This window comes from Lycium ferocissimum, chromosome 7, assembly GCF_029784015.1.
Source record: "Lycium ferocissimum isolate CSIRO_LF1 chromosome 7, AGI_CSIRO_Lferr_CH_V1, whole genome shotgun sequence".
Taxonomy (NCBI): Eukaryota; Viridiplantae; Streptophyta; class Magnoliopsida; order Solanales; family Solanaceae; genus Lycium; species Lycium ferocissimum.
The window spans coordinates 29,012,750-29,028,612 of record NC_081348.1 but is presented as its reverse complement, the minus strand read 5'-3'; the positions used below and the strand labels follow the sequence as shown (position 1 = coordinate 29,028,612).

At 33.5% G+C, this 15,863-nt stretch overlaps 1 protein-coding gene across 1 annotated transcript; it reads left to right on the top strand.

Annotated features, from left to right (window-relative positions):
- Nucleotides 1-354: 354 nt before the first annotated feature.
- On the top strand, nucleotides 355-6,774 carry LOC132064205 (uncharacterized). Its single transcript, XM_059457114.1, has 5 exons — nucleotides 355-569; nucleotides 2,851-2,967; nucleotides 3,996-4,030; nucleotides 5,522-5,622; nucleotides 6,313-6,774. The coding sequence occupies exons 1-5, from the start codon at nucleotides 409-411 to the stop codon at nucleotides 6,397-6,399; spliced, it is 501 nt and encodes a 166-aa protein (XP_059313097.1). The 5' UTR covers nucleotides 355-408; the 3' UTR covers nucleotides 6,400-6,774.
- Nucleotides 6,775-15,863: the final 9,089 nt, after the last annotated feature.

The window sequence follows — 15,863 nt, the reverse complement described above, 5'->3', positions numbered from 1 at the left end:
CACTTATTATTAGTAATCATGAATATTTTATTTTTATAAAGATGGTCAATTATTATATTATCAAAAAAAGAAGATAGTTATTATATGGGGATTAATTTTACAAAGATCGTATTGTTATAAAGTTGGTTATTGCTGTTATAGGTGAAATGCTATTATAGAGAAATCACATATAATATAAAAAATCGATTTTGAAAAAATTTGATTGTTATAGAAAGTTATTGTTATATGCGGATGCCGTTATAGAGTGGTCTGATTGTAGGTTGCTAGAAAAGAAAATCTAGAGTCATACGTTGTTCCAAATACTTGAGGGGTCTTATCGCACGACCACCAAAAGCTTAACGGGGAAAAGTCAAGAGTTGATCTCCAAATTAATTCTTGTGTAACCTGGAAAACGGAAGGTGGGGAGAAATGGCGGTGAGAGAGAAAGCGCTGCCAACATTGATGCGAGCTATGAGGAAGACAAACATGCCTTCGAATCAACGGTTGCCTTCATTGAGAAGAGCATTCTCTCTATACGATCAAATCAATCTTATCGATAACGTTCCTGAAGATCAATTACGCTTCCAACAGTACCTTTCCTCTTCTCTTAATCACTATATTTATTTTTCTATTACGAGTATAATTGACCTATTTTATCTGGAGAACAATTTGCTCTTTTTTTGCAGTTTAGGTGTCTTAGGTCGTATTTATTGGTTAATTCAACTAAATAGAAGGATAGGAATCGAAGCAAACTTTCTCTTTGAGGAATACGCCTTCATGTTAATTATTTTTGTTATATGCAGGTTTTTTCATTGAATTAGGAGTATCTAAACTAAATTATCAGAAGAACAATTTACGCTTTTTTTTTTTTTTTTGGCAGTTAGGTGTCTTAGGTCGTATTTAATGGTTAATTCAAGCAATTTTTTGAGTATTATGTGACCAGAGCTCTTCAAAATTCAGAAAATAGAAGTGAGAATAGGAATCAAAGAAAACTTTCTATTTGAGGAATACGCGGTAATAATTTGCAGTTACTTTGTTGAGGGAAGCAATGGCATTATCTGTTTAGACTTATTCACGCCGTTTAGGCATGTTAATTGTCCATTTTTTTTTCATTTCGCGGATGTTAATAAATTGCAATTACTTTGTTGAGGGAAGCAATTACTTTTGTGTTGTTCCAAAGAAGAGACTTATTCAAGCAGTTTAGGCTATCTTGTTAGTATATAGTCTTGTGGACTCTTTTGTGCTTTTACATCTTAAATTGTGGCAAGCTGGTTCGATAGATATAATCTATAGCCTCGTAGTCCTTTGGGGTGGATGGCTTCTTTAGCCTTTTTTTGGAATTTAGTTTATTTCTTAATGCCCTGCCTTCTAAATTAACCTAGAGTTGGTAATTTGCTAGAAGCCCCTCTATTACTATGTCGCTGAAAATACTGAGTTTGCTAAGCTGGGTGAGGTGGTCGAATTCAAACCAGTGATTCCCAGTAAAATCAGGCGATAAACATTGAGGAGGGGACTCTGTTATGGGTTCCTAGGTTACTTCTGATCGTAGTAACAAAGTCTTGGGAATGATTAGCAGCATGAATTTAGGATGAAAGCATTTGAACAAAGGATGTAAATCTTGAACTAAGAAAGATGTTAATGCTTGAAGTATATAGAATTTGTAAACAAATTGAGTTAATAGACAAGAGTTGAATATGTGCTATATGTGTGACAGATGATATCTGTCTATGTATGAACACTCTTGGTTATAGCTAAATGGATACTGTTTAATCACCTTCTTACTGTGCTTTGGATTCTTTTTTAAAGTTTGCATGTTTTGTTAATGTTGAGATGGTTCCTTGCTTGCTCGATTGTACCTTTTTCATGTCGACTTAGTCACTTACCGCGTTAATTCCACTTTCAGCCGATATTCATTTGTTTCTTACTTCAATGAGAACCAATCTGTGTGACTCACGCACAACAACTTTTCTTCCTTCTCCAATCCTTTAGGGTGAGTGTTGGGCGAAGCTCATTTAGGCCGCATTGCCACGATTGATAACAAGCTCCGATGGTTTCCTTCTGGGGTTGCCCATGTTGGATACTGTGGTTCAATCTAATGTGATCATGATCCAAATCAGATAGCCTAAGAAGATGCCCAAATGGCCTCAGTCTGTGCCAAGCTCCAAATTTGATGTTAACAGACTTTCGTTCTTACAAAAATTAAGTAGCGGTTTTTTTTCCTTAAACTTCAACATAAAGTATGTTTCAGCACCTCATGTATATCCAGTTGATTCTTATTTTAATATTTTTTTTAGATGAAGTAAAAGATTCCATTAAGGAGCATCAGGATGATGCTAGAGGCAAAAGTGTACAGAGAAAGTGAGTTAGCTCCCTTACATAAGTACTAAGCTAGGATTAAGGAGCTAACAAAATCCAAAAGACTGTCAACACTTTTAACAAGGGACAAAAATTCCAACTAAACAGATTGACTAGGCATCTAGCTTTTAGAGTATGACTTAGTTGAGATCCCATCAAAGCATCTGCGATTTCTTTCATTCCAAACACACCAAAAAATTACTGCCGGAATCATTCTCCAGGTCTTCTTGATGGTTTTATCAACTTTCCAAAAGATCCAATTAGATAGGCTGCCTTGATGTTCTGAGGAAAGACCCAATGTAGACCAAACATAGCGAAGAAGCAATTCCAGATATCTGCTAGAAAAGGACATTGCAAAAAAAGATGGTTGACATTTTCAGATGACTGATGGCACATATAGCATCTTTATTTTAATATCTTTTTTTGGCTTTAAACTTCAACATATTTTAATATGTTTCAGCACCTGATGTATATCCAGTTGATTCTTGTTTTAATATCCATTTTTGTCTACTTTAGGGTTACTGATACCGGTTTCAAAGTTAGTGGGGTACATTATGAAGGTAGCTTGCTTTGTGTTGGGAACTTGCTAATGTCTTGGCATCCCAAGAAACTTTCGGAGGTTACTTCAGAAAGGTACTTACTTTTGCTTCTCATTGAACAGAGACGTCTGTTACCTTCCTTTCTAGTAATGTACTAGAAGTTGGTCAGTGGGAAAACTTTGTATAGATTTGTATTGGACTAGCCAATCGAAGTGGTTCAGTCTAGTTTAGCTTGTGGTTAATTGAAGTTAACGATGCAGATAACCAGTAGCTCAGTGGATGACCAAAAGTTGACAGCAGGGTGAAAGAATGTGATATTCCGTTTATAATGTCCAATTTCTTTAAAAAGAAAAGTTTTATCAAATGTCCAACAACAACAACATACCCAGTGTAATCCCATTGGGGAGGTAGGATGTACGCAGACCTCACCCCTACCTTTGTGGGGGTAGAGAGGTTGTTTCTGATAGACTCTCGGTTCAAAAGAAGTGAAATCAAAGCAAGATATAAAGGAAAATAGTGATAGAAAAATAGCAAGATAAACAAAGCCAATGAAGCAACAACAGTCACCAACTTAAAAAAAAAAAAAAAAAAAAAAAAAAAAAAGCAAATGAAGCAACAAGTAATAGTACAAATTGAAGAATAGGAGACTAAGGGGATACTAAATAATATTACTACTAGATGTGAACCTTTGTCAACTTCTGCGGCCATTTTCTTACAGAGACAAATAAGAAGAAACCCTATATCTTCTACACTAACATATGTAATTTTTTCCTATTAAGGGTCTGCAAAGCTAAAAAGTTGCTCATATCTTCACATGCTCTTCGTTCAAGAATAAACTGTACAAGAGTAAAACTCTCAGTCTATAACTTAGCAAAGGTCAAATAGGGAAATTTCATTTGGGGTAAAGCTGTAGAGAGAGTAGTACCGTGTCCAGAGCCCTTGTATTGCATAGGTTTGGACATTTTACTGTGTCACAAAGTCCAACTCTTTAGTTATATTACCTGGACATCACTTATGATTTACAAAAGCCCTTTTTCCCCTTAAAGATAACCAATTGTTTCCTTTTTGAATTTGGTTATACAGTCACATCTGACATGCCATTGGTAATGTGGCTTCATGCAGCTTATCTATCTTCCAGACTGTGCGACCAGTTCCAGGTGAGTAGCAGTCTATTGTTGAAGAATGCGATGCTCAGCTGATGTTTCTCTGCACCTACCTTCATGTTCATGTACAACATTGTTAGGGCGCCCATGCCATTGGACCTTCCATGTCTCATTAGTTTGTTCCTTTTCTTGCTGAGACCAAGCAAGTTCAACCTTTTTATTCTTTTGTGATGTCTTTGAAAATCCTTTAACCCATCTTCCTTTCAAGTTAGCAACATCGATTGAAATGTTTTGAAAATCTTTCACCGGTACACAGCTTTATTTAATTTGTTCTTCCACATAAAAGGGGGAACTATTACTGTTACCTTTCTTAAAAAAAATTTAAAAAAAAGAGAGAGAGGGTTTTTTTTTTGGTGGGGGGGGGGGGGGGTTGATATTATGCATCAAGTTCTGATGTGCGCATCACACTGTAAGATTGCTGCAAATCTGTCAGGTGCAGTTCCTGCTTGAGAAGGACTTACTACTGTGCTCGGTTGGGTTCCCTTGGCTGAACTCAATGTGTCATCTGATATAAGCAAATATTTCTTCTTTGATACAGATCATTTCTGAAAAGTGTTATACCCTTTTTGTCAACTATATTGGTACTAGTATTGTCAGAAATCAAGGAAAAATGCTTGAATATGTATTCAAGGTAGTTAAGTATTTTAACTTATCTGTTAAAGGTGCAAAGTTTAATATGTTTTTTTCTGGATAACCAAGAAAATCCCAAGGGCCAGTGGAACATAGCCAAAACTCGGTGGATCCCTCTACTCTTCTCCACTTAAATACCAGGCTTTTCTCTGCGGCGGTTCCGAACTCAGGACGATGCCTAACCCACACATGACAAGCTATGCTCTTACCACTAGACCAAAGCCCTAGGGGCAAGTGCAGCTTTTAAAATATTTGAATGGGTAAACCTATTTCTTAATTGAAAAATGATGAAAAATGATGGTAGAAGAATAGTTGAAGCTGTGCTGTGTTGATATTCCCCCCATTTGCTTTATGTTTGCCAATAACTGATTAGAGGGAAAAGCCTGGTGTTCAAGGTAGATTGACTATTTCAAAATATCTTGCTATTAAGGCTGTGTGGTTTTTGCCTTGGTACTAAAATTCAAAATTGGAAAAAGTAATTAAGTTGAACAGGATTGAATAATTTGTTTGACCTTTAGAGAGAGAATTATGGATGTTCAACAACACCCTTAGCTTTGAAGAGTTTGGTATAGAACGAAGATTCAGCCTAAGATGTTTAGAAAATCCTGCACCAAAAGGTGTGACTTTGGGGTCAATGAAGTGGGTAAAAACCAAGGTGCATGCAAACTATACCAAACACCACTGCTATAGGAAAAATTATTTTACAGAAATCTAACTCCATTTTAATTATCATTTAATAATGAGTATCGACACCATTCCTGATTTCGTGGAGGAATGATTATCTTCTTAAGTTTATAATACTCTTTGGTATTCGTGCTCTTCTTTTTCTTCATTTCTAATATAACTTCACTGCAGAGATTCTGCTTCTTGGCTGTGGGAGGTACATTCAACCGGTAAATCCTGAGCTTCGTGCCTTTATTCGTTCTACTGGAATGAAATTGGAAGCAATTGATTCTGTAAGTATATGATTCTTTGTTATTATGAAAAATGATGTGCCAAAAGAAGGGGATGTCATCCTTTATCCACAACTATGTCAATAGTTATCAGATTGTGTTGATAGATGAGATGGCTAGCCTTAGAAGTTCTGAGCAAGATTATTCTTGGTTATTGCATCATATCCCCACCATTGACTCAACATGGATCTCTTTGATATTCCTGGGCCTAGAGCAAAAGGGTTTAAATACGACTAGATTAGCCAGCCAGCAAGGGAAGCCCAGAAGAGTGACATTTAACTTGTTTAATGTTTTCCTTGTTGGTTAGTTAATTTCTGAAAGTGCATTATGGTAGGCATAAACATTTCATGATATTAGCCAATGTTTTGAACGTGGCTTTTCTCTTCCTCCTTTCTGAATTTTCACCCAATTGTTTAAACATCTATTTCCTATTCATGTGATTCTTCACAGGATAAACTGTTTAGGTGTTCCGAGACTATAACTGAATGACACATGTTTTGGTAGATTGATATCAGACTACTCACATGAAAAAAGAAAATTGCAATCTGAACTCTAAAAGCTTGCTTTGTCGGCCTGTTGCTTATTAAATATCTGCATATATCATGTTTGTTTGCACATATCCCTTGATCTGAGCTTGATCTTCTTCCTCTCCATCCATTTTAAGTTGCTTACATTCCTTCATCTGTGTTGCAGAGAAATGCTGCGTCAACTTACAATATTCTAAACGAAGAAGGGAGGATTGTGGCTGCTGCCCTTCTCCCATATGGAGTAGAATCATAAGCCTCTCATGTATATGTGTCTTTCTTTAACAAGTCATGATCTGATTAATCATCCGAGCAAATCACTTTGCTTTTACTGGAAATCAAAATGAAGGAAAATACTCTGCCGATCACTTCATACCAAGTTTGACATGACGACTCTGTTTAAGATTAGATCAAATGAGATAAGAACTTTGCATTACGTGTTAATGGCGTGTTAGGAGCTTCTGGGTTTCATGGATTAGACTAATCCATAATGCTCGTCTTTAGGAGATTTTGTAATTCTAATAATATAAACACAGGAAAGAGGACTGTTGTTTCCCGTTGTAAAAGCTTTGAGGCTCCTCCGTTGTGCAAAAAGAGACTACATTTATCAGATTCAGTTCTCTTTTGCTAAGCTGCTACTGTTCAGAACTTGAAGCTTTGTCGTGCCTTTTCTTCTTGTGGATAGATAGAAGCTTTGTGCCTCATATTATCTATGCATTTGGGATGCAAACCAATCTGGTGTTTGCTAGTTGCTTCTTGCAATTGAAAGGATTCTCGAGGTATGAACCCTGTACTTTATAATGGCTGAGCGCCTGCGAAATTTTACGTCCATTGGCCGTTTCAGAATTACCTCTTCAAATGCTTGATTACAGAATCAAAATGATTTCAAATGGCATGTTAACAACATGATGCGTAATTTCCTAGGTGGTTGCAGAAGTAGCCATTTAGATAAATTTTGGCTGGATTTTGCCACTGAATGCTGGGACAGAACTAGGGGCATTAAAATTGATCCAAAAGTATATAATCTGCCTAACTCATCCAACATTTAATGGGTTGCGCGAGATGTACTTTTCTATTGGGCGTATTTAAGTTATTGACCCAAAAAAACATCAAAACGGGGAATTGCACAAATAGGTTGATTTGGTGTGATTGTCCAAATTTTGACCTCATTTTAAAAAGTTTTGCAAGAATAGCTTATGAGTCAGAATATAGTTGGAAGTCCTGATGGATCGTCACAAGTTCTTATGGATGGGCAAACTTGCTCTGATGGTGTATCCATATTTGTAAAACTCGGACTGAGGTATTCTCTATAACCATAATACAAAACATGTAAACCTGGAAGTTTCGTAGCGGACTTCAAAAAGAAATGTCATATAGACTTTCTTTTCTAGAAACACTTCTTTCATAGGTCGTTATATTTCAGGCGATTATTTCGCTAAGGTCTTTGGTCTTTATCACTGACCCAATAAAAAAAAGGGATAAATGAGTAAAGACTTGAAGACGGAATGGTATGACGTCGAATTTCTTGTCAACAAATAATAACCGAAATTATTAACACGTGACAATACTCAATATTAACCCATGTTGGTACCCATATTTCCTATGGAGGTCACCCTAAAGACGCGTTGATTGCTCATGTTGTTAACGTGAAGATCTTTTTTCTGAGAATTGGCAGATATTTGTGTTTCATTACTCATACTTTTGGTCGCTATTTGTTTGACTGAAGAATTTGATATTTGTCGTGTGTTATAAAAAAATTAGTAGGTAAGTCGATAAGTAATTTGAAGAACCGTTCATTATAGTTTATGAGTATAAAACTTGGAGAAACTACACAAGTTACTATATAAACTTGTCCGATAAATTCATTTATGCGGGCGACCTCTTACCTCTTCAGTAAAGTTTATGAGCAGTTGCACCCCTTTTCTTCTTTCAATTTCGTGCTTTTGTTTTATGATTTTTCAACTATAGATTTATATTTAATGTCTTAATGTACTTCGTGTAACAATGACACTAGAACATATGTTTAACTCTTTTCTTATTCAAAGCTGCATGCCAATCTAATTAAAGAGAGGCACATATTTCCTTTTCTCTCTTACTAGAATAGGATTAACGTCCTTTTATAATATGTTGTGGATCATGCATAACTCCCAACTCCCTCACCAAGTAATCAGTAATTAAATTAAATGTTGTTGAGATGATTATATCTCTTTCGATGTACATAGAATAAAATAAATAAAAAATTTACTTCAATTGGCAATTGGTTTGTATGTGGTTTTGATCACAAAATCAGTTTTGAAGTCAGTGAACTCATAGTACTATAGGAAGGAAATTATTACATTAATTTTCTTAATCATAAAAGCATTCAACTTTCACTAATTTCATAATAAGTCAATTTTAGTCATTGTGAAAATTGGCTAGAAAGTTTTATTTTAATTAAAAATCTACTTAAAATATAAAAAGGCTCCTAGAATAAACTACCCTAACCCAACTTTAACCGACCCTACCTTTTAATTTTTATAAGCGGACTGTTGAGAAATGAGCATTTCAATCTCATGTGTTATACTTATTTCATTTTGATTTTACTTGATCATTTCTTTGTTTTTTTAAGTATTTTGAGTTTCAAACATTAGTACTTATAAAATAGTAAGGCAAAAGAAATTAATTGACCCTTAAACTATACCCCAAATGTCGATATCACACTTAAACTTTAATAGTGACCTATTACACACCTAATATATGAAAAAGTGATATTATTTACCTCCTGAGAGCTGATGTGGCACAATATATGAAAATAATAAAAAAGGATGCGCGTTTTGGTTATATATTATTTTTTTATTTTTTTAATTGTAAAATTTAATTTTTTGTAACCCCCACCCCACCCCTCATTTTCTTCTTCACTTCCACCTTCGCTGGAGCTCCGACGAGCTCGCCTCCGGCAGCTCCGACGAGCACCCCCCACCCCAACCCCAGCCATCCCTTTCTTCCTCATTTTTCCTCGTCAGCTCCGACGAGCACCTCCCACCCCACGCCTCTTCTTCTTCTTCTTCACGCCCCACCTTCCATCGTCTTCTATTTTATTTTTTTCTCATAATACTTCTCTACAACTTAATTTCTTCATCAATCCATTTTTTTCTCATCAATCCATTTTTTTCTCATCAAACTCATCTTCTTCATAAAATAGCGGCTGTAAATCCAACCAATACACCTCAATTCTCAACCAAACAACCAAAAATATCAGGTTTCGAATTCCTCTCGAAATAGGAGAACATGATTTTACAAAATGTGGGAGAGAAATAAAACCCCTTCCAGTTTATTGTATGGAAGAGTACTGCAACTGGATCTTGACTCCTTTGAAGCCAAATAATGATATGCTGCATCTTTACAAATTAGACGTACACATGAACCACAAAAACGTTGTTCGATAATAATACTAATAAAGTAAAACGATCGATTTAATTTGAAGTCAAACGTTGTTGCTCCATTTTTGGGATGCTTCATCTGTTGAAGATTTAGGTTTGCAGCAGTGAAGCATGAAGGGCTTGGGAGTCGGGGGTCGGGGTGGGCCGCGCGGAGGGGGGGGGGGTGAAATGGAGAAGAAGGAATGATAAAAAAGAGTTGTTATTAAAATCTATTTTTTTTTAATTACTATAATTTTTCATTTCAGTATTAAAATATTAAAAATTAAAAGATTTCTGACGTGGTGTTGACATGGCGCTGATGTGGCGAGAGAGTGTGTAACACCTCCCACCATGTGACTGGTTTTCAGCTCTCAGGGATTAAATAATATCACTTTTTCATATATTAGGTGTGTAATAGGTCACTAGTAAAGTTTAAGTGTGATATCGGCATTTGGGGTATAGTTTAAGGATCAATTTATGTCTTTTGCCAAAACAGTAACTAGTCTCTATGTTCGTGCTTTGCACGAATATATCTTGCTTCAATACTATGAATATTTTGAGTCTAACTACTGAATGCCACATTATTTTCTATTCCATCAATATCGAATCTTAGTTTTCTTTTTTTGTCATATTTTAGGTTGAGGATCCTGAATGTAATAATCTAAAAGAATTGAATTGTATTTTCTTGCTTCATTATCTATCGAGTTTGTATTGAAATGCTTATTGAGGATAATTTGATTGACAGATGCTACATCAGTTCAAAATTGTCTTTTATAGTAGTACACTTAAGTGTTACTATTATTTAGTTAGAATTCATGTATTTGACAATTTAATAAAAGATAAAATAAAAAGTTGATTGTCAGACATAAATATTACTACTTGATTGTTTATTTGATCAAAGGTGTAGTGTGATGATAAATGTGATTGAACTTACAATTATTTATAGTGCTTATGGCTGAGTTACCCAACACATATCTTGAATTTTTTTAATTGGACTAATGAGATTGTTTTTCATCTATACATATTACACGTGTCCTTAGTTTTATTTTACATACACTAAAGCTATTATCTTATTTTTATTTTGCTTGAGTTTGCTAACTTTTTAAAATTCAAAAAATTAATTATTTTGGTTGAAATCAGTTAACTAATAATAAGTAAGTAGGAGTCTTTGTCTTCTAATAACTCAATTTAAAAAATAAAAAATAAAAAAGAAAGCAAGGTAGTAAATTGGGTTGTAGAAGGATTTTAATTTTAAGTTGAATTCGACGTCTTGGATATTAGGGGAAAATTAATATTACAATTTTATCCAATATGAAATTATTATTTAGAGAAAATATCAACTTAAAAGGGTATAAAAGTTGTTCAATATTTAAAGGATATTTTGGTCAACCAACATTTATATTCATTCTTTTAAAATAAACTAGTCTCTATAAACGTGCTCTGCACATTATTTCCTATCAATCTAAATCATCGCAAAAAAATATTAGGTAATATTATTTGTGATTCTCTTAAACTCTTCCGAAATTCATAATTTGCATATATTATTTAAAATCAACCATAAACATGTCAAAAAATAGCGAAAGCAATTGATACAACCGAACCGACCGGATAAGCCCGACAAAAAATTTCATAAAATAATTTGGTCACAATTTTGTGAATGCAAAACCACAACAAAAACACGACATATATATCAACATTAAATAAAGAATTGACAAAAGTTTATTTGTATGTCATCCGTATTATCCGTGTTTGTATACGTAAATTACTCCTTTAAGTGATGAAATAGTATGATTTTGTCGTGTCCTTGCAAAATTTGTAAATTCTTAAATATATACTCTAAACATCTAAATACACCCAAGGGTCATCTCTAGACATTCAACATCAAAGAGATCGACACAAACCTCTCCCTTCAGAGAGAATTAGACCTTGAGAAACATATCACGCATCAACGTACAAGCCACAAGATGGGGAATGAAAGAACAAATACTAGATAGTTAGTCACCATATTTTCCTTGAGTTAGTGCGTATCAAGCTGATCTATATCTTGATCATGCCGATTCTAATAAAATATACGCATTCTACAAAATCACTCCATTATGTTTCTTATTGTTTAATTGGTTTTGGGATGCTACAATCTCAATTAGATGTAATTAACACTTAATTAAAATAAAATCATCTAACTAGCATAGTTTATATAATCCTTTTATCAAACCCATTTCGACCAAGAAATCCAATTGACTACATGATTTGAAACATATAATTTTGATGGCAATGATAGAATTATTTCTATGAAGAAGTTTACTCAAGTTAGAAAGAGGGACTTAAATTAATGGAAAGACTATGCTTTGGGACTTGTTGTTGTTTTCTCCCGATACCTTAACTTAGTTGGAAAACATTATAATTCGACGGTCCAAAAAAATGATGTACAACACAGACTTGCGAATGTCATCTTAAGCTTCTTAACAACTCTAAAGTATAATAACTTTCTCTATCCGTTAAAGGCCCATAATATATACTATTTCAAAGGGCTATCATAGTTTTCCCCTACAGATTTTCACGAAAGTTGGCATTTTTTAGTTATCCTTTGTTGAACTCTCATTAAAGGGACAATTCCTCCGATTCGATTGGCTATATCTTTTGAAAAAAATAAAAAGAAAAAAAAGAAAAAGTCCAAAATTTTATCGAAAACTCATACCATATCAAGAACCAAATTTACTAATAATATATGAAAAAACTCAATTCAATAGTCAAGAATAGCAAAAAATTTACCGTAATAGTGTTATCTCCAAGAACCAATAATGATCAACCATAAATATGTCAAAAAATAGTGAAAGCTTGATAAAATTTCCATCAAATAATTTGGTCAAAATGTGGCAAAAACAACATGGAGTGTTTTAATTGACAAAAAGTTTATTTGTTCACCTAGTATAGTAATTAGGAGCGACGTGATGAGAATGAAGGGTCGATTTTAGGATCTTATAATTTCAAAATTGGCAAAGTATGGGCACAACCATCTAAATACACTCAATCCATCTCGAGAAGACATTAAAATAAAGGGACAAACCTTAATTAGTAGAGAATTAGACCTTGAGAAACATATCAAATAAGTGGGCCACAACTTAAAGAACAAATACTCTTGTCACCATATTTTCCTTGAGTTAGTGCGTGCACTTCTCTTTCTCTCCAAAATCACTATGCTATTGTTTAAATTCTTCTCTCTAAACTTAAAATCATCTCCCAAGAAATTCTTATTCATTCGAAATTCTACCATTACGGGTTCGATTATTTCATTCGGAAAGAGCTAGTTAATGGAAAGATATGCTTTCGTTGATCTTGTAACCTTGTGGTGACAATTAATTGATTGTTGTAATTGAGGATTGTAACGATTCACTGATCATTAATAAAGGGCATTTTTTTTAGTATCTTTGTTGAACTCTCATTAAAGGGACAATTCGTTACATTACATTATATCTTTTGAAAAAAATGGTTACTAATTCAATACATATCAAGAACCAAATTTACAATATATTGAAAAAAACTAATTCAATAGTCAAGAATAGAAAATTACGTAGATCACCAAAACCTATGATCCATTAGGCATTAGTCTCATGAGATAATATATTTTCTAATGACAAGTTCTGAAAAAGTTAATATTCCTATAAAATTGAAAGTTCTCATATACAACTCAGAGCATAAAGATTACAAGTGACGACAAGAATTATAGAAATATAAGTATTAAGTATCTTATTATTCCTAAAAGTAAAAAACATAAAAGACAAAAGCATATTAAAGAAGCATGCTTTGATCGAGAACAAGATACAAGTTAGCACATATGAGCTGAGAGAAAAACACCATCTTTGCCATCAGCTTTTTAAGAGATTTAAATTAATTAAATGTAGTAGTTTTAATGCTAGAAGGGTTCAAACTTTTGAAGAAGTTTTAATCTCGTTGCAGTTCATATTAGGAAGACTCCTCCAACTATTGTAATCTAGCAATTGTTTTTGACTTCAAATTCGTAAAATTAGGATATATGATATTAGTATCCAGCTATAGAATAATAATTTAACTTTTATAGGGGTAAAAAAGTCGTTCAATATTTGAAGGATATTTTGGTCAACCAACATTTATATTCATGCTTTTAAAATAATATAGATATAGATAACTGTTGTGAAAAAGATAATTTCCGAATAACATACTATATGTATCATTTAAACATATCTTGTTACAGAAAAATCAAGATAAGATAGATGAATGTAATATCCCAAACACAATATGTTGATAGATATGAGTTTTTAACTGTTTATAAAATTAATGAAATTTCCGTTTCTATCAAAAAAAATTACTGTTAGTTTATAAAAAAAATTAAGAGATTGGTGCGGATTTTAAAATACTTTTGTAATGAGAAAGGAACTTTTCGGCTAATTTTCAATGACAAAAAGCCAACATGACTCTTTATGAAAATTAATAGCATATGTTAAATGATTTTATGGTATGAAAAATTAATTTGATTGCTTTTCTGCAATAATTGAGCTATATATATTTTGCACAGTTTCAAGTTTTGGTGGGTTGGGTTGGACATTATTTTTTTCGGGGGGTCAATTTGGGAAGGTGACCCGTATAAACATGCCAAAAATATTCAAAATAAAAAATTTGTGTTGTTTGGTATGTTAAAGTTTGGTGAATTGTGTTATGACCCAATAGTTGGTTCATTCCCACAATAAAAAGATACAAGTTGATCTTGAAAAGAAATTGTAATCTACAAGTAGAATACCTCATGATAAGCCTAAACATGTCCAAAATACAGAATCACAACAATAAGTTTTTTTGTTGAACCCCTTACTATAAGCATCAATTATTGATAGGCGCTCTATTAAATTCCCATTTACAGGAGGAAATGGTGGTCGCATTACACATTGCATCTCGTGATTATTTCTTACAAATGAGCAAGTGAAGCTATCATAAGACCTATTAGTGTAGAACAACTTTATTAGTGTTGTAAAATTAAAGCTTAAAATAACAATATAATTATGAGAACAAGAGAAATAATATAGGACAACTTTCTTCTCTCTTTCAAGCGTTCCACAAGTGTCTTCAACATGATTATTAATACCTCTATTTATATGACTACATTGAGGAACATCAAATGGTGTCATGAATATGTAATCATTGACATCATGAGGAAGATTATGGGGAGGTTATGGGTGTGAGAGTTAAACCCACAATTGTGAAAAATAGTGGAGGATTAACAATGCATCATGTAGAACAGCAGTGGACATTACTCCATTATATTACAACAATTAGTATTACTTTTTCTTGTTTAGTTTTACCTCGAATGATTTAAGAAATATTTTGTTTTGGTAAATCCTTGTCTTCTACATTGATCCGCCTAGTTATTTGTGTTGGATCGGAATAATCAGGGCGTCACGCGAAAGCTTATAATTGCAAACCTTGAACGACGATAAATCAAACGACAAAGAAAATTATATTAAAAGAAGCATATTAATCTAATATGGTTTGGCCAATTGTGTGCTCATAATGTAAAATAAGAGAGAGAAAAACTTATTTTAATTTTAGAACATAGCTACGAGGAGATTCCACACCTCACATTCATATGTTTTGTCATAAATATTATCTAATATTTTATATTCCATTATACTAGAAGAAGGCGAAATAAGAGAGAGAGAGAAAACGAAGAAAGGAAGTGCAACCAAGAGAGAATGGGAAGATGTGGGGAGGGAGTCAAATGAATCTTGCAGTACTCTAATTACAAGCTCTATAAAGAAAAATACTTGAGTGTAAGGTTGATGGAATCATTAAACATCCATAAATGCAACTTCAGTATGTACAAGGTTGGTGGAATCATAAGTGGAAATAAATGCAACTTCATGTCTACTTTAAGAAGATTAGTTCACCCTAAAATGTTAAAACTAATTCACCCTAATAAATGTGCATGAATTGACTAGTTGTTCGACAATTTTGTTTCAAATTGAAGTTACTGAAACTATTTTTGTAATAAGAATGGGAACTCTTCGATAGTGGAGTATGCATGCTTCATGCATATAAATACACCTAACTAATGTTTGAAATGTTTTTTTCTTTCCTAGTGATTAAGATGACCAACTATTTGAGTGAGGAAAGCATTCCGTTTCGTAGTATGCCGTGCATTAACATTTATTCTTCTCTCCCGACTAGCTATAGGTGTTGATTGTATGCAAAAAGTGCAAAAACTGATTGAGGACAATTGAATTAGGAGAATCTCTATGGCAGTGGTACAGGTTATACATATACATGAGAAATGCAATCATGGTACAATTTATATATA